This window comes from Oxyura jamaicensis, chromosome 21 (genome assembly GCF_011077185.1).
Source record: "Oxyura jamaicensis isolate SHBP4307 breed ruddy duck chromosome 21, BPBGC_Ojam_1.0, whole genome shotgun sequence".
NCBI classification, from domain to species: Eukaryota; Metazoa; Chordata; class Aves; order Anseriformes; family Anatidae; genus Oxyura; species Oxyura jamaicensis.
The window spans coordinates 5,827,319-5,852,910 of NC_048913.1; the positions used below are offsets into that span (position 1 = coordinate 5,827,319).

At 39.8% G+C, this 25,592-nt stretch overlaps 1 protein-coding gene and 1 long non-coding RNA gene across 11 annotated transcripts in view; one reads left to right on the top strand and one right to left on the bottom strand.

The window, feature by feature from the left end:
* The window catches only part of VPS13D (vacuolar protein sorting 13 homolog D), a 100,243-nt gene extending 83,007 nt beyond the window's left edge, over window positions 1-17,236 (top strand). For 2 of the 4 annotated variants that reach the window (XM_035344390.1, XM_035344391.1), the window contains exons 67-69: window positions 10,052-10,183; window positions 14,428-14,668; window positions 15,504-17,236. In XM_035344390.1, the coding sequence (XP_035200281.1) occupies window positions 10,052-10,183; window positions 14,428-14,668; window positions 15,504-15,635 (505 nt within the window). In that variant the 3' untranslated portion in view covers window positions 15,636-17,236. The remainder of the gene's footprint in view (window positions 1-10,051; window positions 10,184-14,427; window positions 14,669-15,503) is intronic. The other 2 variants (XM_035344388.1, XM_035344389.1) reach the window with 1 other exon arrangement.
* On the bottom strand, window positions 618-22,508 carry LOC118177038. Of its 7 annotated transcripts, none has more exons than XR_004755646.1 (5): window positions 21,825-22,508; window positions 19,178-19,353; window positions 18,252-18,326; window positions 2,029-2,109; window positions 618-706 (listed from the first exon to the last, which is right to left on the bottom strand). It is a non-coding gene; the product is annotated as an uncharacterized LOC118177038 (long non-coding RNA). The 7 variants fall into 7 exon arrangements; XR_004755645.1 differs by having other exon boundaries at window positions 2,029-2,112; XR_004755649.1 differs by lacking the exon at window positions 2,029-2,109 and having other exon boundaries at window positions 21,825-21,903; window positions 22,032-22,506.
* Between the last annotated feature and the right edge of the window lie 3,084 nt (window positions 22,509-25,592).

The window sequence follows — 25,592 nt, forward strand, 5'->3', positions numbered from 1 at the left end:
GGTGGCCAGGGGGGCTTTTTTTTCCCCTCTGTTTCTTTGCTCCCTCTTTCAGGATTGACAGACTGGGCTGCCTTTCTCCTCTAGGACAAATTGCTGAGGAATAATTACTTGGGAGCACAGCCTGTGTTCTGCACAGTAAAGCAGAATTTGCTATGCATGGTTGAAGAAAACAGCTCTGATGCATGCAGGTTTTTTTTAATCCACGGGGTATAGTAAAAGAAGGGGAAACCTTTACAACATGCAGGTTGCTTAATCTTACTGTATTGCAGGGTTTATAATTCTAGAACCGCATGTATAAAATGTCAGTTAATTTCCAGGACAATACACGGTTCATTTTCTGAAAGCACTGTTGGCTGCTTAGCACCCAAAAGAAGCTCAGATGATGCAGAGAATCCAAACTCTGCATGAACGTATCCTTCTCCCTTTCCTTTTTAGTGGGATGAATGGACATAAATTGGTACCAGCTGTAAAACCAAACTGTTATAATGCCTCTTTATGCACTGCTGCAAATACCTTTACTTTTGAATAGTATTTCGAGGAGGCTATTGCTAGATATATTTGTTACTAGGGATCATGTAAAATGCATTGGAATAGTTGTGAAATCAGTTGCCTTTACAGGCAGTTGTCTCTGTCCATCACGGGTGGAACAGTCCAGCACTGAGTGGAGCACATAGCTTTTGCCTTAAACAAAAGCCTGTACCTGTGGCTGGGATCAGAACAGGAACCTGATTAAGCTTCATTTCAGTGAGTACAATAACTGCTTTTGAAAACATATGTGTTTGTGAGGAAAAAGCACTATATTGTATTAGACCAGTCTGGTAGGAAAACAGACAGCTAAAAATCAACATCATGGGTACGCGATGTCCTTTTACCCTTCTCTTTGGGACAGGCAGACTTTTACAAGAGGTAAATATGTTTACTGGGTTAGGTTATATCTCAGGTACTGTCCTGTAGGCCCGGTGTAGGCCTTACATTTCAGAAATGTAAGCAATTTTACAAAGCTTCTTCTGAAAAGAGCTGCTAAATCCCTTGCTGGATTTGCCACAGATTTATTCTACCACTTACACTTTAAGTGGCAGTTAAGAGGACTGGATTCAGTCTACAAAATGAAATTCCTATACTGTGTGTCCACTAGTATTTAGCTATTAACTTAATTTCCATAGGATTTTAAACTAATAGGATGCAAAGATATACACTGAAAAGAATCCATGTAGACAGGGAGAAAAAAATACTTCCTTAGAAATATTTGGATTTCTACAGCCTCCGTATTTAGCCCAATTACCTTATGTTTCAGCAAATGCTTTCAAACAATACCAAAAAGTAAAAGGAACATTTAACTGTGCTGTATGTTTACTATTTTCTGGCATTCCTGTTGTTGTTTTGTTGTTGTTGTTGTTGTTGTTGTTGTTGTTTTTTAGATCCTTCCTTATTCAGAAAGCCCTCTGCTAAATGATACCTCTGTTTCAGTGTATTCGAGGCAATAGTTGTTGATTTTAAACTATTATGCAGAGCTGCAGACTTACCTAATCTGCAAGGATACAAATCTGTGCAAAAGTATCTCCTCAAACAGAATTGGAGAGGCTTTGAAAAAAAAAAAATTAATGTATTAGTATCAGCAGAACAAGCTAAAAAGCCTACAAAGACCAGGCAATAAAGTACTCACAATTTCCATTCACAGATCTACTTGCTTAGAATTAGGTGGGATGTTAAAAGCCATATATGCACCAGAAATGGACAAAAACTTTATTCAAAACAGACGCGTCTCTTGGAATGCATCAGGACAAATCATCAGACTGCATTAAACCAGTCGGACTGGATCCCCAGAATTGAAAACATTTAATGCACATTCTGTGGGTTTTTATAATGTCTTTTGGACATGTTATGAGTATTTTCAGTTCATAAAAATAGTAGAAAAGATGAAACTGGTGTTAATGCAATAGGAATATAGCATTTGTTTATTTACTAAAGCACAAATGGCACGAACTGCTCGCCAGCGCAGTGGCTTTATGACCTCGTGTCCTGAAATACCTGCTGGTTGTGCCAGAAGGGTGAAGTCTGGTACAGCAGGTCTAGGGCAGCTTTCTGGGAATAAGATTTACTGGCCTTGTACTGCTGAAGGTAAGCACAGATATTTTCAGTACATGGATACCTTTTATTATACCCATAATCAGTGAGAGTCATTGTGGTTTTCCATGTATGTATTTGTTTCTGTTGGATGTATTTGGAATACTATCTTTCAGGTTGTCTTTCCATTCACTTTCACTCCAAATGCTTCTGCCTTGCATCACTTTAAAAGCTTCTTCATTTTGTGTCCTGTGTCCAGTGTCCTTTAATTACCACAGTAATAAAGCTTTGAGGGGAGAGTATATTCAAAGGTAGACTTTTCCAATTCCAAGACCAAACATAGGAAATGCCTGTTATGTACGAAGGGAAATACAAAGGGAAAGTCTTCTCTACATCTGTACTTCCAGTAGTTTGGAGTGTTATAAGAATTACTTCCCACTAATTCCTACCAAGCACAAATACCATGGCAGCAGGCTCTCAGAGGTAAGTTTGGGATGACAGAAATATTAGAAAATGCCGAAGGACAGGTGGTGCTGTTTGCACTGACAGGTTTTATTTTCAAAGTGAAGATGCAGCATTGCTGGAAAATTAATGCTGTTCCTAGGCAGTATTTTAAGCCAGATTAGTTTAGGTTCATAGTTATGTGGTAATTACAGGCTTACTTGAAAGCAAGTGACCTTGCGACAAGGTATGTGCTAACATACCGTTAGCCTGTTTACCTGCTACTAGACAGACTTTTTTCCTTTGTCGTTAATAGTGAGGTTTTATGTTCAGTACTAGTCCAGAGTCTGTATATGGGAGCCCAGGGCCTGCTGGGATAGGGTTTTACACTTGTGCTGTCCTTTTGCCCTTCCACTGAACTCTTTTCATTTCAGTCATGAGCAAACAGTCAGTGCCTGAACTAACAACCCTGCAATCCTCCAAAGCACGCCTCGCTTACAGTACCAAACAAAGGGAGGCCCGCGTGGGCCGGCCCAAGCCAAGGAATGCAGCTTCGGGGTTCTGCTCCATAAATTTAACCAGCACGACAAAAAGGAGATAATATGAGCCTTCGTGATGATCTGAAAGGGGGAGGTTTGTGTCCCATTGATTGCGGTCTGGCCTATTGCCAGGCCCCGAGCCTGACCGACAGTTGAACCATATCGTTAAGGCGTGTAATACAGCTCAAGTCTTGTACAGCAGCCAATGAGTACATATCCAGAGGGCAAAAGTTTATAAAGAGTTGAGGCTGTCCTGTTTAACCCTCTCACACTGCATGTAATATATACTGCTGCCATTCAGAAATAGTCACATTGCTATTAAAAATGTAAACTTTCAACTTTCTTTACTTGGAAAAAATACATATGTGTCCGATTTCTAATGTGCAGCAGATTTATAAAGTGATCTGAGAAAAATATGTAAGACTGATCCTTTAAAAAAAATCCAAGCCACTTTTTTTCAGTACTTTATCCATGGAGTTAGTTACTTTTGTGTTCAGAGATGTCTTCTGGGTTGTTATACAAACTCTTTCATACAGATGGAGCTATTTATTGCCTTGATGTCACCTCATTTAGCATGGGGTTGGTATTTTTATAGATAATTTTTCCACCTAATGTTGCTGTTAACATGTGGAACGCTCTTTATCAGTTTTGTGAGCACCAGCCAGTTGATTTAAATTATTCTTGCAACTCTTAACTTCAAAGATCAAAACAAACTTTCTGAGGAGCTTTACCACTTAGTGAAGTTTGTTCTAGCAGACTTTGCCATTCCTGTTGCAACACCAGTTGTACTGACTAAAAAGAATATGAAGGAGGGTATGAAGAGAAAATGCATAAGGCCAACATAGTTAGTTTCACATAGTCCTTCATGCACAACTAGCAGGTAGGTTAATGTTGAGCAGGAGCCAGTGGCTTGCTTTCTCCCTGAGAGGATTTGCTTTCCCAAAACCCTAGCAGTACAAACAATATGCTGTCATTTCTTCACTAAGGCAAGTTCAGCTCTTGTTCAGATTAGGTGTTTGCAAGAAGGCCCTGCTAAGAACTGCATCTTTTGTATGGGAGCATTCGTCAACACCTTGGTGAGACAGGAAATTTCAAGGTGAGAACTCTAATAATACCGTCCTGCAATCAGTACAGGAAGAACCTGTGATAAACTGGAAACTGAGAATGCAATGTTCCTTTTTTTTTTCATGTGTTAATGTTGATGATATCAAAGTGCTTGAAAAAGTATTAAGTTTGTCACACCGTTATGTAGTCAGAGGTGGAGAAGTACCAAAGGTTGAACACTGGTTGATGCACAGCTGTGGTAAGTGCCATGCAGTTGTCCAGTATACAAGCACATGTAAATTACATATGCAGCTCGTGGATTTCTAACCTGGATGTTTTAATAATGTGTCATTTCAGTGAGTGTATCTGCTGCTCCCCGTTTATAAGGAAGTAGTTCTTGATATCTTAATTTCTTCGCACTTCCTTTTGAACTTGGAGCCTGAAGAGGTTGTAGGCAATCATAATCCCAAGGAATAGTATTCAGTTTTGGTTTGATGTTGCACACAAAAGAAATGGGGGAGGGGAGAAAATAGCTCTCCATCTCAAAGAAGTTGGCAGGAACAGCCTATATGATAAACAGTTACTTCTTCAGCATGCTGCAGCTCTCTGAAAAGCATATTGGGTCAGATAAAGGTCTTCAGTATCTGAGCTGGTAGATCCCTCAAAAGAGGAGGGATTTGACTGTAAGTGGGAGGTTTTAACCCTAGGCACCATTTATTTGCATGTTTCTGCCTGAAACTAGCATTTTGGGAACACATTTAACAAGTACAATATATTCCGTGTATTTGCTGGAATAAACGGTGCATATAAGCTTCCTCAGATATGCAGTCAGCAGGGAGCTGTCTGGCTCATGATTTTACACATTCTTGCATCTAACTGAGATATTCTAATGCCAAATCCAGTACTCAGACTGCACTGCGTGCATATTTGTAACACACCTTAAAAGTATCTGTGTCTCAGTTGGTGAATGAATGCCATCACAGATCTGTGCCACGGGTTTTAGGTAGCAGATTTTTCCAAGAAATCATCTGCCTATTGGGAACTGCACCCCTAAAGCTCAACACAGGGAAGTGGGCAACTTACGAGTAGGAGATACACTATTACCATTTGCCAGTACAGTCACAATGAAAACATGAAAGCTAGATTGTCACAAAGTTCTCTGAAACTGGGCCCAAGTCACGTAATATTTGCATTCTCAGATGCAGAGAACACTTGGTTAACAACTAATGCTCTCTGTCCCTTTATGCTCAGTAAACGTGGAGTACATTCCTGCTTATTGCCATGGTGCAATATTTGAAACAAAGTACATGTAAGTACATCAGTGAGGAATCATGGAAATGGTGGATTTTTACTATTTTGCAAAAGTTTGAGAGGAAGTACAGGCCGTACCAGAAATGGCATACATTTGCTTTTGTTTTTCTTATGACCCTGTTGTATGAGAGCATCATCTGTAGTTCTGTTGTGATTGTTGAACTTTGAGGTCATTCTTTGATTGATTCTGGGACTTCTTACGCTTTACGCTGTGCTCTCCAGTCATGGATTTATAAGACAGACAAGTGCTGTCTTCATTCTGCATTTTGTGGAGATGCATCATGCATGGGATGATACTTACTGAAGGGCTGCAGGTAAAATTGTCTTGAACAAATGTGGCAAGTATTTTAGTGATTGCATATTTTATGATAGAAGATGCAAGACCATTCCTCCTTTAACTTACCATATTAAGTCTCTTTTTATTGTCTGAAATGGACTAAAACCTCCTCAGACAAAGCAGTCACTTTATTTATGAAGCAGACTTATTCCAGAACCACATCGGTAACAGATTTAGCACTATTTCTCAAAAATACCAGCAGCAATTGAATTCATAGGCTTATACTACCTGCCATTTACAGTGGAAGCAAAGACAGAATTTGAGCTATACCAGAACCAGTAAGTTTATTGCTTTAAATGGGTTAGAATGACGAGGCTGTAAGACTGGTAACCTTTATGAACACAATGCATTGATGATAGTGGCTGGAAGTTTTTGGCAGCAAGAACTGGGTCTAGCTGAAGAAAATTATTAGAAAGTGTGGGAGAGCTCTGTGGCTAGAGAGAGAAACCTCGTTGGAGCCTTCCATGGCTGATTTGCACACCAGAGTTTGTCAACTAGAATGGACTTAGCATAGGGTTAGCATAGGTGCCAGTCACTCAGTACAGCGGCTGAAGTGTCTGTGAGAGCCTTTTCTATTCAGACTGTTTTCGTAATGCCAGAATTGTGTCTCTTTGCACTTAGAGCTGTGTTTGCATTGGATTTCGGGTGTCCTCATGCTCTTCTGATTATGGATCAAAATCTGTATGCAGGTTGTATGTGGCTCAAGTTGCCTTTTGAAATGGGTTCGTAGTTGCCACTGTTGCTCTGTTACCAGGACAGCAGATATTAAATTGTACTGGTCCACATCCTAAATGAAAAGGCATGGTGATTGCTGTGTTGGTCACAGGTTTTTTTCTTCTTTTTTTCCTGTTGCTTTTTTGATCGCAGGTAAAGTTGGAGTATTCTGAGTAATACTTTGGGTGTTAGCACTAAGGAAACTGAAGGGTATAATAGCAAAAGTTGGTGCATTTTTGTATATAATTTTAGGAGTGTGACGTTTTGTTTTCACAGACTAAAATCTGTTGATAAACAGTTTGTTACCTTCTAATTTTTTTGTTTGTTTGTCTTTACAAAGCAACCTAGTTACACTTCAAGGAAATGTCTAGGTCCAGAGGACAGTCAAAAGATGAGTAACAGTTTGGAGAACAGTGCTGTGCACCTCAGATACCTGAAGAGCTAAAGCCATAGTGAAGGAGGAAGGATAAAAAATAATTCCCTAAAGCGTGTTATGTCTGTTGTAGATCTTTTTTCAATCTAAGTTGGTAAATAATTCTCATCAGTAAAATATGGACAACTTCCTTACATGACTGGTCTGTGATCTGTTTTAATTTAAAAAATTTTGGCTCAAAACTGGTCAACTGAATCACAGGAATCCTGTGAACCATTAAGCAAAAGCCAATCAATTAACACTGCTAACTGTTTCTAGTGGATGTACAGCCATCTGAAATGAGATGCTCCAGCGTTCAGCTTTGTCTGAACAGTGAAGAACTGTAGTGTGTGCCTCAACCTTCTGACACCATTTCCAATCTCTTTGTGTCTCCGTTCAGGAGCACTCTTCCCTGCTGTGTCTAGTAGACATGAGGGCATTTCTGTCTTGCATTGCCTTTTGTGAGCTTATTAAAAAAGAATCAGCAAATCTGTTGAGTGCATGTTTAATGCAATACAGATGTGGGCACACCACTGTTCATTCTGCTTTACAAATCTTCACTTTTTGCGTTTCATCAATGTTGCTTATTATTTACAAAATGTAACTTGAGAGTGTAGCACAAACTTTTAGATTAGGAAAAAAAATCAAGTTCTGTGGAATGCTGTTAGCTGTCCAGACCAAACAGACCAGTTTGCCAAGGGGCTGATGGACTAAATCAATGCAATTTATGCTAGCACTAGTGACACTTCGTTGAAAAGCAGCTGGCCTTCTTATCACCAAGATGAGAATTAACTTTTTTCACCCGGATGAACATTTTTATTGTGGAGTAGCAATAGAGACAGTAAACGCTGTATTTCTTAATACTTCTATTAAAAAATAACCCCCCCAAAAAACACGAAGTCTAAAACTATAAATGGCCAAGTCTTTTGGAAATTCACTGTGGTAACTAGTACTTCTGCTGGGTCTGTCTGACCTGCTTCTAAGCCAGACACTAGAAACAAGTGTTCACTGATGTCCTGGCTGCTACAGAATAGGTCTGATTAAAGGACCCGTTCCTTCCTCATTTTTGCAAGAGTCGTGCTTACAGTGTTTCAGGTACCCCTTCCCGTGGTGCCACATTATATTAGAGAAAGGAGAACAGCCGACTGTTCATCTAAAAGACAGTTAATGTAAAAACCATTATGCAGTGTTGTTGCTCATTCCCATGTGGATGGTTGAATGCTCCATTATCTAACTTTCCTGAATGCATAATGGGGAAAGAAAGTGTCTGAAAAATCAATGAGTCAAAAAGCATAAATGATGCTTCAGATATTTGCTCTTTAAACTTGTCAATAGAAGCTACAGGAGCTGTAGAGAGGTTTAAAAGCCAGTTGGGGCTGCTTGGACAAGTAAAATTTTGTCATTTCCTGCTTTTGGAAGTGAGGAAGTAGGACAGGTAGCGAGATGCGAGTATCACACTGGTTGGAACCTTTTAATTTATTTGGCACTTCGAAATAACACTTTCCTTTTCATGAAGGTATGCACATATTTTGTTTACTAATTTGTAAGAATATGTAAAAAGAGGCACTGATTTATTCACCTCCTACATAGGTTCAAAAATGTAGCAATACTACCATGCAACTGTGCCCACTGCAGATGAATCCTATTTTTATCTAGATCTAAGGGGCAGAAGAAGTGATTTGTTCCAAGCGATAGTAGTTAATGGTGAAGTTCTAACAACTGCATGCAGCCGTTATTCAGAGGAATAGTTTAGTCATAGTAGGTTGTGGAAGTCATCTGTTCATCTAGTGTTTTGGTTATTCTGGTTCAGATAACTGCTACTCATGGAAGAATACAGTTTTAAGGCATTAAAGTCTTTTGCAAATGAGGGAAACGAAGTACCTCTATGAAACAAACGGAGTTTTCATATTGGCATTTTTTTGCTTGGATGCCTAGCTCTGTAATTAATGAATGAATGTTTCACCAAAACCCGAAGCAGTTCAGCAGGACAGGTAAATACTGGACTATTCCAACAGTATTTACTAAAGCCAAGAAGGGAAAGGGCAAAAAATTGTCTGTCACGATTAAAGGGCATGGGTGTCAAAGACTGGAAGGAAAACAAATTTTAAGTGTGCATGTGTTACGAGTCTTGGACAGGACTGCTGAAGGGGAAAGGTAACAAAGAAACAGGGCTCCAGAGAAAACATCTGCAGAAAGCAAAGCTTCGAAGGCAAGTACTCTTGTGTGCTATTGCCAAGCAGCTTAGAAAGAAAAGCCGTTGTTACGTGGGATTTTTTCCCCCTTTCTTTTGATCAAAACGGATAGAAGCAGTTCATTGTACAGGGTCTTTAGAAAGTATCTAGACGGGAAGTACAGTGCACTAATCAAAAATGGTGCATTTGGCTTGAAAAGCTAGTAACAGCAGTAGCTTGGGAGGTATGAAAAACCATGCACCAGTCCCAGAGTGATGCTATTGGGAAAGGACAGAGAATAAAGCAAGGCTGTGCAGCCTGTAACACAATTCTTCAGGGGTAGGGCGTTCCAAAAGCTTAAAGGAATTCAGAATATTATTTTTTAACAAAATACTGCTAAGGGAGGAACCTACCCTGCAGTTCTTTAGCACTGTGGCCAGTATCAGCCTCTGATGTCCCTTAAGCCATGTGTGTCTTTGTATTACTGTCATTTTTAATAGCTACTCAAGAAGGGTGAAGTATACTAAGCCTTGCTCAGAAATTCTAATTGTAGATATTTAATTTAACTTCACTGCATGTTCCTATTTCTGTAACCCTGCAATTTTCAACTACGGGCAACTGTCCATTAGTGGGAGTGCTGTCTAGGTCAACGCTCTCTGTAGAGAATTGAGAAGAAACTGTCAAATCAATAGAATTCTGCTGATAAATAGATCAAAAGCTTGCAAACCATATACTCAGGTTTATGTTGCTTCTTCATTGAGCTCACTGCTCCTTAATTGTAGGAGAAAACTGGGAAAATTTTCTTTGAAATGCAAAGCCATACGAATAGATACCGCGTCTTCAGGGCCAAATATTACAGAATCCATATGCTGTATTTGTGAAGACCTTGTATTTTTAAAGGCTTTATCACACCTCATATTTCAAAATAAATAAAACTCTTGTGTGCTGACAGGTTTAAGTGGAAGGAAAAGCCCTGCTGTTGCACGAAGTCATTTTTCTGCATCTATTTTGCATGTAGGACACAAGCGGAGAGAGTGAGAAAGCCACGCTGCTGCAGAGGACCCCAAGGGCTCTTGCCCCGCTATTTAGAAAGTCAAGCGGAAGGACAAGAACAGCTGTTCAAACTGACCGACAACATCCAAGATGAGTTGTAAGTACTGACAGTTACTTTAAGTAGTTCCATTTGCTACCATTCTATCTTTGTGTCTTTGGGAAAGAGAGACAAAAATTATTTCACACGCGTGCATGCACATATATGTCATTTGTTTTCTGCTGGTACTAATTAGCAGCACAGCACTAGCATCCGATGACTTCCACAATGGCCTGTCCACTGGCTATATATGAATGTCATAGCAGGTGCCACTGGGGTCCGTGCTTCATCTGCTGCTAACTGGCATTGATCTCACATGGCATGCAGTCTGCAAAAAAGTTAGAGCCTTAGCTTCTTGACTTAGTCCTTTTAATGGTCCTGCTCCCTTCTCTTATTACAAAAGATGAAATTTCTTTAAGTTTCTAAGCAATCAGCAGTCCATTTAACATGCACGTTCAATGCATGCCCAGCCTTTCCTGTGCATAAATAGATCTGTCTTGCCAGAACGTGTACTCCTCTTCATGTGTAACAGAAACACATCCATACAGGCAGAACTAGTATCTGTTCCTTTATCTGCCTCTGTCTGCTATTTCTCACAGTCAAAAGCCTAGGAGAGTGGCTAGTGGCTCCATGACAGCAGTATGTGAATCACACTGACCTGTTACCTGTGCACATTCTCAGGTGGCTCTGGTTTAGATATGAGAGAAGCTAACTTGGATGCTTGTAGTACATGTTATTCCTAAACTAAGAGTGTTAATAGTTAATGATCAAAATAACCTGCACTATATATATGTTTATGTATTTATTTTTCCAGAAAAGCCTATGCTGAATGGTCTGAATGGCTAATAGATGTGCCATCAGTTTTGCATATATGTTTGAATGCCTTGGCTATAGGTGCATGAAAGCAAGTGAAAACAGCGGGTGATGTTATTAGTGGTCAGGGTTGACAGTATGAAAATAAAAAAGAGTGTATTGAGTAAAAGCACAGAACAAAGATATCTGTACATTTGTTTCTAGAGGACATGTCAGTTTGCTGGGTTAGGGTCTCAAGGCATAATTCATTACTTAGCCAGATCCCTCTCTACAACGGTTACCTGAACAGCTGTTTTCAGTATTTCATATAATACTGTTTTGCACCTATTATCCAACAGAGTATGTGTCAAGGCAAAGTAGTTAAAATTGTTTTCAATGCCTCAAGAAAAAAAGTAAAGCACGTGGTGAAGCTGGCAGAGGGCGTTACCCATTCAGCAGTGTGTCCTAACACCACCAGCATCAATGATCAGGCACCAAAAGCCAGGTTACCTCCAGCTGCCTGTAACGAAGAGTTTGTAGTTTGCCACTTGCTTGTGGCCCTGTGATCTTAACTATTTTAATCTCACATAAAGAATCTAAATGGCATATCCAGTCTGGCTCTTAAGTGAGGAGAATCAAAAGAGAGCAATTTGTGACCAAAAAAATACTTCAGCGTCAACTTTTCGCAAGTATACCCTGTAAGCAGATCTGTCTGCGTTTGTCATTGAGTCACACTGTTCAATCACTGTGACTTTCACCATTAAGAACATCATTCAACAAGAAAACAGTGTTTCTTGTCATGGAAAGTAAGTACAAAATTATGCCTCTGACTTTTATCCCAGTATCATAATCAGAAACACATTTAAAGACCTGATTATTTGCATATTTTCCTTCAGAGTTAAATCCATAAAAGGGGGTTTAATACCTTGCTCTACTGTTCTAACTAAATGTTTCCACATTTTTTTCCAGTTAGGCTCACTGTTTCACTTCTGGAAAATATTGTGTAATTACTTCCTGATGTTGTTAAAAACCCACAAATTCTCCAGAGATCTGGTTGCTTCTGCTTTGTTCTACTGGATCATGTTTCATTTAATCTTTCATTTTATTAATTTGAGATTTTTTTAATAGTGTAGAAGCATGTTTAAAAAAAAAAACAGTCAACTAAAGTATTATCTTGAAGTAGTATCTTAAAAGGTTAAATACTCATTTTGAGAACTAGGCATAGAAAAGAAAATAATAGTTGGCAAAAGAAAATGGGTAATGATGCATGACTCAAACTTAGAACAAAATGTAGAGCTTGAACTACAAATTAGCTAATGTTTCAGTGCTTCGCCATAAAATGTGTCCTCTGTTTCCATTCCTCAAAATATATACATGACAGCAGTAAAAATCTTGTATGAAAAATCTGAGAGAGATTCTGTTCTTATGGAAAAAATACAAACCTGTAGTTTGGTTTCCCAGTTGTGTGCACTGAACTTTATAGTAGCTTTTGGTGTTCCAGTTCTCTCCATGGACGTCCCCATATATAGGACTGTAATGGCATACATCAGGAAAAAACAGCTGTTCTGCTTTTGTGAACATACAAAAACTTCTAAAATTTCTCAGCTTCACTTGGACAATGGTGAAGAACAGTGACAGAACACTAGGAATTTCTGATAAACTTTCTTTGAATTTTCTTTCCCATCGGGGGGGGGGAGAAAACCAGTGTGCCAGTGGTTTTGCTTCCAGTGGAAGTCCAAACCGAGTCAAAGCTTGGATCTGTGTAAAATACTGCACTTGCTTTTATGTGCCTAGTCAAAGGAACAAGACTATTCTGTAGGCTATAATGGGACTATTTTAAAATGAAGATTTCTGTGCTACTTCTTAAAAAAAAATCACTTGCCTTCATACTTATTTCAAAGACAACACCTTACCCTGAGGTGTTTGAACTTTGAAGGAAAACTGAGGAACAAATGCTCTTTTCAGTAAATGTGTTAACACTTTTGCCTAGGGTTTTTGTTTTAAAGTGGACAAAAATGAGTGTTTCTGCTCCTTTTACTTAAAGGAACCCAATTCCGTTATGCTATCATATCATAATCATATCATGCTACTCTTCACAGCACTTAAATGAGAATTTAATCTGTTAACTCAGATGAGCATGTATGCCTTTTTCAATCTTATGGAAGCAAAAGCATTTGTCAGCTGATGTGACTACAATACATAGAGCAGGGAAAAGACAAGTTCAGCACAGAATGGCATCTTCCAGAGAAGTATCAATACAAAATTACTGGCATTATTATTTTATACCACAAAAAGAAACCATGATCTGAGCTTTTGAAATATTTTTGGCTACTAAAATTCTGCTTATAGCTATAGGTTTATTTGGATGTGTAGCTCGATAATTTGTGCAAAGTGTTATTTAAATGGCAAAACAGACAGTAGTTCAGGAATTGGTAATTAGAGATGGTAAGTTTTCTGTCCATCAAAAGCTCTTAAAACTGAAAATCTTCAATGTTTTCAAAAGCAGTGGAGTGTTTTGCATAATATAGGGCAAAAGCAGACTGATTTGTACGAGCAACTGTTCAGAAAATAGTAATCTTGAACCTATCTGACAGCAGGAAATCTTAGTTCTACAGATACTTGTACTGTCGTGGGTTGCTGACAGAGCATTATTACTCTGTTTAGCACTCTTTCCTAATAATGTTGTATATTCCATATATAAATTTCTGAATTTTTCAGCATTAAAAAAAAAAAATCATTGATGAGGTTCGTTTCAGGAGTAAATCCAAAGTGCGGGAGAAGTGTTTTTGTGTGAAATATCTATTCCACATTCCTTACTGCTATTTTTTACGCATCAACCTTTCCAGCCATCGTAATTCTCAATCTTCTTAATTCACTCTTTTCTACCTCCCCTATTCATCACTTGGACTAATCTCTCTGGGGAAACCTGCTTGCTGCTTAACCTTTCACCCCAGTGTTAAACAGCTAATTTCTCTTTTCTAGCTACTGGTCCAAGCAGCAGGTTAAACTTGTTTTTTTGTTTTTAAAAGCAAGGGAGGTGTGTGGTAAAAGAAACTACAGTAGGTTAATAACATGTAAAAGGCTAATGCTTTTGTCATAAATGCCTGCACACCTTTTTTACATATCAGTAATGGAACCAAAGTTACAATTAAACTTCAGAGTAAGACTTCCAGTGCAAGGAAATTAATCTTCCTAAGTCTTGTTAAAGGATATTTTTATATACCCTTTTAATGTCCAAAGCTAGAAGCCAGGCATTTAGTGCTAATATTTGATTTACAGCATGATCTTTTTCAGCTGAGGGGGTACTCACCAGCTTGCCTGTTAGAACAGTTTAAATTAAATACAAATGAATTGTACATGTTATGCTATTAATTTTTCTGAAAGACTTCTAAAGGTCACTGAACACAACAGGTTAAGACATTTATTACAGTTGAGTATTTTTAGCTTCAAGTGATTCATTTCTTGAGGTTGTTTTTGTGGTTTATTTTTTCCTTTTTTTTTTTTTTTTCCAGCTTCATTGCAGTGGAGAACATAGAGAAGTATTGTGTTCTCATTTCATCTAAGGCTGTTTATTTCCTCAAGAGTGGTGACTACACAGACCGTGAGGCCATCTTCCTAGAAGTCAAGTATGATGATCTCTACCACTGTCTTGTTTCAAAAGATCATGGAAAGGTGTATGTACAGTTGACGAAGAAAGCTGTTAATACAAGTAGTGGTGTAGCAATTCCAGGTCCATCCCAACAAAAACCAATGGTAAGGATCGAGCGCCTACTGTTAAATTCATGCAGGGTTTCCTTTCCCCTCAATACTATTGCAGAAAATGTTTGTAGTCATCAGTGTTTGGTTTCCCGTACTGCTCAACAATGAAAACATTCTGACAGCAGTGAAGATAGCTGCTGCCACAAAGTTACAAGTAATGATAAAACTTGTTCCATAAAGATTCTGAGAAAAGCTCATGGAAAAATCAAAAATATTCCTGAACAACGAAGTTACAATAGGAAATGTTTCTTTACCTGAGAAAAGATTAACTTTACAACACATACATAGAACTTAAATACTATGCTCTATGTTTTTACTCTAGTTTTCTCTTCTCACAAATATAGTATTTTTTACTGCAAAATGCCTAGGATTTGAAAGTCAAATTTATGTCATACCTGTAAACGTAAATCAGAACTCTCACCTCTAAACCCATTAGGTTTTTGCTTCGTTACAGTAGTTGTTCAGGGTCTGTTTTACAGACAAGGTTACAAGCTCACCCCTGACCCAAGTCAGTTTACATTCCAAACAGACAAGCCAGATGAAAGGTAGGAGAGGAAGCAAAGGAAATAACTTCAAATATTGCAAGATGTTTCTGCTCTCACCCAACAATACCTAATCTCTGGCTACCTGCCTGTCTCTCCCTCTCATTTCTTCTGTGCTGCACCTCAGCACTGAGAATAGGTCTCCACTGAAACATTTCTGTTCCTTTACAGAGACTTCAAGCACAGCCAACCCAATTTCTTCAGTTAATGAAGTAATAAAAAATAAATATATTGTGCTTTAGACAATAGTAGTGCCAAATTAACAATGAACACATTTCTTTTTGCAGGTCAATGTGAAATCTGAAGTTCTTGCAGTAAAACTCTGTCAAGAAATAAACTATGCAAAGAGCCTATATTATGAACAACAGCTTATGTTAAGAGTCAGTGAAAATCAAGAACAATTAGAGCTGGACTCTTGAAACATCTTCCTTACTGACAGACTGAATTGCAAGAATCAGTCTGGAGCTGGTGGTATTCTGTAACTAAAGAAAATACTATATGGGAAGGAAATAAATATGATTTTAGTATTTAACTATATGGAATCATTGTGAGTAAGAAAATAAGTGTGGTGGGCTTTGTTTTGTTTTTAAAGCATTAGTTGTATAACTAAGATACAGCTGAAATGCATCTGGTTCTGGGAGAAGCCTGTATTTTGCTAACATGTATATATGTAAAAGTGTTTCTTGTAAATAAGAAGGTACAGACCAGGGTGTTGGTATAAACAGAAGTCTGTTTACTGTGTAAAGAAATTAAAGGATCTATACTGAGTCTTACTGCAGTACCTGAAACCACCTGTTCTCTCTCTCTCTCTATCTGCTTTTCACAGTTCAGGAATATAGGTAAGAGGTTTTTTTTAAAAACAAAAAAGAGTTAACTGCAGTTGGAGCACAGAAGTCCTGTAGTTCTTAGTTTTACCACTGTAATTAGGTGTATTGATTTTTTTTCTTTTTTATCACTAGTACAGCTAAATGTATGTATACTTAATATTCCACTGAAATGTCATTGTTTTTAACAAAATAATTGTGTTATGTTAAATATTGCAGTGATGACTCACTAGTTCAATTACATTTCCACAATACTAGAAAAGAAAAAGCTGAATCTGTTCTGATCCAGAACTCAAACTTAGCAAAGTCTGTATTTCTGAAGGCCCCGCTTCCACGTTGTTTTGAAAATCGTTTAAGTGAGCAGCCTTGAAAACCAAAATCTTTAACTTCAGTTTTTCCCTCCACTCTGATTAAGTGTAAATAGAGTTAGGTGGTTAGTGGGGAATTCTCTTAGCACTGGAAGTGCCTGGGATGGGGGGGGGGGGGAGACATCACTGCATCATTTGTCTTAATGACAACCTCTTCAAAATTAAACTTTTTGAAATAATAAAAAGAACATGTTTTTTCAAACGTTGTATATAAAAATGAGTATTTGTCTCATCAATTTTAACCAAGCTAGAGGAGATTGAGGAATGTAATAGAAGGGATACCCTGCAGGTAGGTGTGTGGGTTTGGTTTTTTGTTTGTTTTTTTTTTTGGCCTCTCCCACCCCACTCTAGTTTTCATATGTGTTCCCTGGAGATAGTTCAGCAACTGTGCTGAATATCTGCATGCAGTACAGCACTCTGCTATGCAAGGTTCAAATGTGAGTACACGATTTTCCCAGAACTGTTCTGTAACCTTTTGCAGATTTCAGGAGCCTTTTAAGAAGTGTTGATTTTTGTAAGCCTCCGACTCAAAAATAAGAAGTCCCCTATAACTTTACTTTCATCTTAATTTACCTTTTTACATCCTTTATGATAAAGGCATACAGGAATATTTTTTAACTAAATGTTAGAAGTAAAACTGTTTTTAACTCTTGTACTGTGAAAGGTGGAGGACCACTGTGTAAGAACAAAATGTAGTATCAGTGGATGTGTGTATGGTCTGTGACTGGAAATCAAAATCCACAAAGTCCATTATGCAAATGAAACTGATTTAATGCACCACTTTTGTATATTCCTCTGTATAATTTTTAAGTAAAGTGTAGAATTCAACAAGTGCATTGGCTCAACAGTGCTTTAACATGTCAGTCCTGTTGGACTCCGCTACTAAGACTTCCTGCTTCTCTTCCCTGTAAAATTCTTTTTTTTAATGCAGAAAATGTCTAGTCGCTAAAACGTAGGTGGGTAAGGTGAATAAAAAGTAGTTCACAGCTGTAGTTCACAGCTCCGTGGTGGTAAGTTACAGGCAGAAGGCTTGCATACTTTGTTTTGCAGCAACTATGTAAGGAGCTGCAAAGCAAACACCTGAAAAGAAGAACGATAGTACACCCACTGAGTGACCTGAACCCAGGGAACCACAGGAGGTAATGGATAGAGCTAGTGTATTTATTTCTTTTGGAATGTGTGTAACCTGTTTTTTTGGCTGGTGATGATGATTAAACAGAATGTTATTTAAAACTTCAAGAAGTGTACCCACTGCCCTAGATGGATAGGAGTGCCATGGACTGTTAACTGGCTTAGATTATTCTACTATGTTCCAACACTGTTCCAGCATTGGTACTGTGCTCCTTTCAAGTATAGTGACTGAAGTTGCTCATTTGTATACAGACATGCAGAGTTTTCTCTTATGGGTACATATGCAGTGCTGATTACAAGGAGTGATCTACAGCCAGCCCTACATGCAAGAAATGTATTTCCTCATTTAGCATTCCAGAACAAATCCCATTAGAACTTTGGTTTTCTTCTATTTTTATTTTTTTTTTTAAGCTCAGATGATATTACTTGTTGCTGTAACCCAACTATTTTTATATTATTTCAGAACTCTTACTGTGGACTTCCTATTGTTATTGGCACTACTAACATTATTACTAAGTGAATAAATAGAACTTTCAGATTCCAAGAGCCATACTCAAACATAGTTTTCAGAGGAGGTAGAGAGTAAGTGCAAGTCTCTAGCTTTCACTGAAATTCTTAAGAACTCAAACACAAGCTGTAAGCAGACAAGACAACAAAATCCTGTTTACCAAATGATGTAAAGTTCTGAGCTTTATGAAGACAGTATGCCTACCCTTTAGCCTGGTTTCATTTGAGGAGGAGGTATGACTTACAGCAATAAAAGCAGATATTCTTGCTGTTTCAGAAGCTGTGGAGAAAAAAAACAATTACTGATAAGAGACAGAAACCCAGCTTTCTCCCCCTGGACACTCTTTAGCACACAGCTAATACAATTTTATTATTATAAAAATACTTTTTTTTAATACTCAGTTTTTTAAGTATCTATAAGAAGCTGTTGATATAGTCCCCGAGCAGCCACTCACCTTCACATGCTGATAAAGGTTAAACAACCCCATCAACAATGCAGGCAGTATTTATGAAAACAAAAACACATAACCCATGCACTGATAATGCTGAAGTAGAAATACTCTGCCACTGCCTGTTAGCTGTAATTAATTTTACGGAGCTTTTGATGAAAAATGTACAACCCGTTCTCTGCCTACTCAGCCCAACTTTGTTTTCTTTCTGTAGCAATTTTTTTTAAGTGTGAGCTACTTTATTTAAAGTACAGGCAGTGAAACAGGAAATACAAAATGAGATATGCCTGAAATAAGGTAAACAGCATGCAAGATGTGCATAATATCCTTCCCTTCCTTCTGCTCTTGAATAGATTTTTCTAATAAATCAGCTAGATACTAGCTGAACAGCTTAAGCTGTTTATCAAAAAAAGTGCAGTGCTTACATTTTTGTGGAGAGAAAGTAAGTGGCTAGAAGTTCCACATCTCAAAATGGAGACAATAATCATAATGCATGCTTATGACAAGGAGACTTTGATCTATTTGCCATCCCCTTTCCTAGACTGCATGATGTTTTATGCCATTTATCTATTCTCTCATCAATCCTAGATTTACTTCCTAGGATCACAGGCCAAATATGTGTGTACATATATACACACACACAAAAATATATTTTCCCCCCGAAACACAGTTTAGCACTGACCTGTTTCCTACAACAACCCAAACCACTAGATGATGACTCCTTTATGAGTAACCTCGCTTGCTCTGCTTCTCTTCCTTGAAGAACATTCCTCTATCTGGTCATCACAGTGATTTCACCTCTGGTACCTTGGTGTGAAAAGCAGCTTTCTAGGTGTACACACTGCAGGTTACAGGCAGCTGCAAAGATTTAAAAGGAGAAAAATAAAAGACACATTTTAATATAACAGTTGCACAAATACCTAACTTGGTTTCTCATAAAGAAACATTGTATATGGGTTTGTGTGTGTATGTATACATAATATATATGAAGCTCTTAAACTAATCTTGAAACATGATAGCCATATGCCTAATAACCTCTACTAATAAACTCCACTTCTTAGAAGTGTAGTTGCTATAAAGAAGGAACACAGAAGTATATGTAGTTCTGACCAATCAGACTATGCCCAGAGCTTTGCATTCCAGTCCAGACTTCTGTAACATTTATGCTTGATGGCAGACTGTTAATCAGCACACCTGAGGATGCTGTTTTATCACAGGTGGGGCTCGGACCAAACCAATTCCACCTCCCCAGTTGTAGCATTGGTTCAAATGATTACAGTGGTAGTTGGCCTGATACTCTGACAGCCTTAAAAAAGGAATCAGGACAGTTCAAATCTATCTGCCTTGCTAACACCGTCGTTACCTAGCTAAGAAAATGTTTCATTAACAGAGGTCAGATCAGTTTCTCCAAGGCAGAGCTGTAGTCCTTTCCTAGTTCTCTACCATCAGACTTTCTGAAATGGGAGAACATGAATAAAAACAGCACCAGATGTGTACACAAGGCTGGGTCCTCACACTGTGACTGGATTTGCACATGTCTCAGCTATAATACAGTGCAGTGTTAGTCATGAAAGGAGGTCTGCCAAAAAGGGGGGAAAAAAAAAGTTACTCATTAACCACTGACAAACAGTGAAAATTTCTTTCCCTATTTTCCCTTGGTGGAACTACAGCATATTCAAGTATAGAAATAAAAATAATCTTGGAGCTAAATGCAGTTACATAAGAGGTGCATACCTACTGCATTATATCAATTCTATTAACGGCCTGCTGTACAGTTATGTTGTCTCAATGCCATCAGACTCCAGAATCACGAGGGGTTGATTTTGGGGTGGGTGGTTTGGGTTTTTTTTTGGTAACTGATACACTGCTGCCCAAGCAACGTGCCCAGCACATACAGTTCTCTCAGGGGATAAGAATAACCTTGCACCTCAGGCCTATTCTGGTCTGACTCAAAAGTACCAAAAGGCCATGAGAGAAGTAAACAGCTTTCATGTGCGTTTACATTTTGGATAAATGGATGGGTCACCCAAAGGACAAGGATTGTGTCTGGAGGCTACAGAACCGTTGTTTCTGTGCACTAAAAATGCCAGCCAAGAAAACAAAACAAAACAAACACACCACTGGATACTGCAGCTGTAGAGAAATTTTAACCATAGAGAAATCTATCAAATCAACCAGCCCTCAGCACTCTAGAAACTGCAGCAGCAAACACTTGCATTGACCTTGGCGGATGACTGACCATACTGAACGACTTCGAGGCAAGCACCCTCCAGTCAGCAGTGCAAGCCACCAGGTAACAGAAGAATGATATGGCAAAACTTTGTGCCTGCATATTTAGATGAGGAAAACCAACAACAACAAAACAACAACACCGTTTTCAGGAGCAGACACCCTCACACACACACAGATCCTCATTTTGATAAGGTGCTGACACAGCAACTCAAATACCACCAGTGATCTCTCCCCCGCAAAGTGCACCACTGAACTTCAGACCTGCTTTGAAAATGTTACCAAGCAGAGTAAGCACAGCAGAAATTTTAGACGTCTCACAGAAGGAACACAGCACTCATGGTAAAAAACAGCAGAATTTGGCCGAATTTCAGGCAATTAAAGTACAAAAGTTGACAGCAGTTCAGTATCTTAGTCAACCAAGTTTACATGCAGTGAAGTGCACAAGGCCTACACCAGAACCTGGAATCCTGCTCCCAGTTTCTCTGCCTTACCACAAGGCCTGCCTGCAGCTTTACAGCACCCTAGCTCACAGGTTCTCCACCAGCACAGTGGGCAGATAAATGAGAACACCTCTAGCAAAATCGGGTGGCGGCACTGAATGGCAGGTTGGCTTGTGCTCCTTTCTGGGCTCGTGTGTCTCCCTGCAGTCACCTGCAATCTATCAGGCAACTGAAGCTTTTTCCTCTATTTTTTTCCCTCCTCTTTTTAATCATATGATTGTCTCATATGTGGACAATGCTCTTGTAACCAGTAACATTTTCAAGTTAATTCTTAACATTTAAGCACAGAAATAGAAAAATACATGCAATGTTAACCATTTCAGTAACACCTGTTAAGGTATTACTGTGCTTACGTCCAGTGAGGGGAACATCCCAGAAATGTTCTGACTATACTTATAACACTCCTCCCTGTAACTATGTCTTTATTTCTGGTACTATAGCAGCTGCACTGTGAGTTATCTGAGGGTTACGCAGAGCCAAATATACTTAACTGTATAGGCACCTAAAGACGGTGGAATTATAGCAAGATCTATTTGCCGTGGGTTCCTGGGGAAGTTTGAAATAACCCACAAAAGGCACATGAATACACTTTCTCACCTTGCGCACATCAGCAAGACTTCTGGACCCACCAGTTTACCTTCCATCGTTTACCCATGAATGCTGAAATGTGAGCAATCTGCAATTGAAACCGTTGTCACTAACCAATCAATGAGCCCTGCACACACAGCCCTGTGCCTGCATCTTCCACAGAATAAGCATCTCCATCCTTTCTGGGTTGCAGTCAGCAACACTTCTTCCTACTACCTGCACTGTAGTAAGCAACAGGTTTCCACCCTAAGCAAGACACACAGAAGAGTCTCAGCACTTGCTCTCACAGAGACAAGGAGAGAGGAGGTATTTCTGGAAGTCTGGCTCCTATTCAGAAGAGAAATGTTTCCTTTGGCTTGTGAAAGTTGCTCAGACTGAGAGCAGTAAGAGGCTGAAGAAGCCAGCTTTCTATTCCCTGTTCCATTACTCTTTTTGATTGGCACTTTAATGAGGGCGCTAGGGGTCGACCCCCTGCCAGGGGGCTGGTTCATGCCCCGTTTATCTCACAGTCCATGTAAGACTAAAATAACACGCCAGGCTGAGTTTCACTGGCTTGTGATCCAACAGCCCACCATGATGGATTGAGTGACTGCAGCAAGTTGGCAGCTAAAGTGTGTTGTAACAGTATCTTTCTGTCAGCGCAACACAATGGATTTGCTGATTCCTGGGTTTTCCCAGTGTTCACCGTCACCATCGGCTCCGAATTTTCTAAAGTTCATTTTCCAGGGGGCTGCAAAGTGATAATAAATAACATACCAAAGGTTATGCCAAGCTTTTCTTCCCCTCAACTGCCCTGCTGCTGACAAAGTAGGGCTGTGGTGCCAGCTTTACTACAGCTGTGGGAGCAGCCCCGAATTCCTATTACTCACTTCCAGCAAGGGGCAGCTGTATTACTCTTCTCATGTGAGCTCATTCTGCCAGGCCAGCGCCTGGAGCGCAGGACGTGTCACCCCGAGCAGCGCAGGGAATGCCATCGGACACGAGAGGAGGTTGCTATGTACCGCAGGTCTCGCCAGGAGAGCTGCAGGCTCATCTGGGGGCCAAGTTCACAGAGTGCAGAAACACAGCTGACAAGCCCCAGATTTTGTGACCCTCTCACTTACTTTGCATGGGCTCAGAACCATGAAAATGACCCATAACTGACCTAGAAAGTCTGGAAACCCCGTGTGAGGGACGGATTATGCTTGAGACTCCTTACTTTAATGTTACAGCATAACCTCACATAGCTTTTATAGGCAAACCCCAAACAAGAGGTTTCTTTCCTTTAAAAAAACAAGTTATTAGGGAATGAACTGATTTTTATTGTAGTCATCTAAAGAAGTGCTGCATGCACTACTACTAAGGCCTTTGTCTCTGTGCCGTACTCTACGTACTTTTTATTCTCCTTGCCCAAGTCTGTGAAATGAACAACACACCTCAAATACAGGGGAGAACATTCTTATCTGCAGCTGTTGCCACCTTAACCCCTCCCAGACAGAGTGAGCAAATGACCTCCACAACAGGCTTTTCACTTACGGTACAATGATTTTTGGCAGCCCAAATTTCAACAAGCTAACTCCCCCACTCCCACAAGTCAGACAAATACCACCTCATCCCCGGGCTAATAAAAATAAGGGGGGTGAATGCCTTGCTTAGGGGAGAACAATTATGTACATCCATACAACCGTCTACAGTTCCTCATTTTATTTAGTCCTCACACAAGGCAGTGCAAACAGCCATAAATACTTCAAAATGCAACCTGAGAACTTCAAGTGCCCCAATATCAGTACGTTCATTGCAGGCAACCAGAGCTGATCCCGCTTCACCCCTTTCCATCTCTGGGATACCAGATCTAGCTAACTCCGGGCAAAATCAAGTGTGGTCCTGCCAACAAAAGGAGTGACTAATACAGCGAATGAGCAAGGAAGGTAAGAGCAATGAGAAAATGGATGTGTACAGGACCTGAACAGGGAGAAAAAACAGGGATATGAAGAAAGAGCGTGATGGGGGAAAGGGGACAGACTGAGGAGCTGGTTGAAGAAAATAATGGCCAGTCTTAACAGCAGCTTGCTTTCTACACTGACAACATGAATCACTCCACACCACAGATTTCAACTTGTGGTGCTGGAGAAACAAGCCTCATGAGTTACAGATCTGTGTTTGTGAGAGAGAAGAAATGTTCTTAACTGCAAACTGGAACAGCAGCAGCACATAGGGTCGCTACTGGAGCAAGTCTCTGCTAGCAGAGAGGTAATTAGCCTAATTCTTTGCAGAGCTCCTCCAGAGAATCCAGTTCATAGTTCTGTGCACCCCAACACTGTAGCCTGCAGACACATTACTCATCCAGCTTTGATCTAGCTACCTCAGAGACTGCCAACAATACCGACACAGCAGAGTGAAACAGAAGATGTGCTGTGAAAGCGGTTTGGAGCTTTACTGAGGCCGTCACCAGTCAATCCACCTAGCCAGTTCAATCCCAGCCTGTATCTGCCTACACAAGCTGCTGCAGCCAAGCCCTAAATGCTCCTCAGGGGAGAGCTAGATACACCTTAGCACACTAACACAGAAGAGGGCATACCAAGCACACAGCCAGAAAGCCTGGGAATTATTAGGAAAAATGAGTGGGTGGGGGAGCTCAAGGGACCAGTGGGAGGATGCGGGAAATCAGTAACACTGATTTGAATAACTGGTAACAATTATTAGATCTTTTTTTGGTATGAATCATCTCTCAGAGACTCACCATTTGAATGATGTCACTCAAGGGGCAGTAAAAAAAAAATACAGTAGAAGGAACAAGCCTCCCCTGACACGAGGGTTTCAAGCCATAAGGTGAATGGCCAAACAGGTCTGGGAAACTTCACCAACATGTCTAAAAGGGAGTGCGTTTTATGGCGCACATACACTCTAACTGGCAGATCAGACAGGCAAATTTGTCTTTAGGAAGATCATGGTGTTACTTAGAGCTCTGCTGAATCTCTTCAAACTGATGGAAAAAGAGTGGTCTTGCTTATCTGGTGGCCGCTGAACTTGTCCTTGCCCCATTGGTGGCACTTGCATTTGAAAAACAACAGTCTGCAAAATTAGTCAGCCAGAGCCATCCCAAGAGAACAAAATAAAATCAGAACAACAAACTAAAGGCCCACAACACGCAAACAGAAAGTGAGTTTGAACAGAATCCATTCTGGGATAGGGTTCACCAAACGTAGAAAAATGTTCCTGTCATTGCAGGGGAAGGGGCAGCAGAGAGCAGTGCTGCCTTACGCAGATTTCAACCACTTTTTATTTTTTAAACAACTGCACAAGGAGAAAAAACATTTGATAAAAAGCTAGTAGCATCAGCAACAGGCTGATGCAACAGGCAGGCTCAGGAACCCAAGTGCAACCTCACTACAGTTCGTACTCTTACAGCACCACATCCATCTCTGTCAGGAGAAATACCGAGCTTCCACATCCATTCTGCATTTCTTTCTCACCTGCTGGGCAAAATGCTGAAACATTAAAAAAGCAAAATGACATTCTTGTACTCTGGCACGAGAGGCAAGAGTGAACTGGAAAGACTAATGGTAATCTCTACAGCAGGCATGGCCATTCCAGCTCCCACTTTGGTGAATCCTTCCCCCCAGTTCTGGAGCCACCACCGGGGTAGCTGCAGCCCACAGCTCCCCGCTCTGCTGCAGTGCTGGGCTGGCCTGAACACACATCTGGACAACGCGGTAACGTCAGGCTGAGCTCCTGTCCTTCCTCAACACCCAGGAATTCTGGATACCAAGGGAGATGCTGTCAGTACTACTTTGCAGC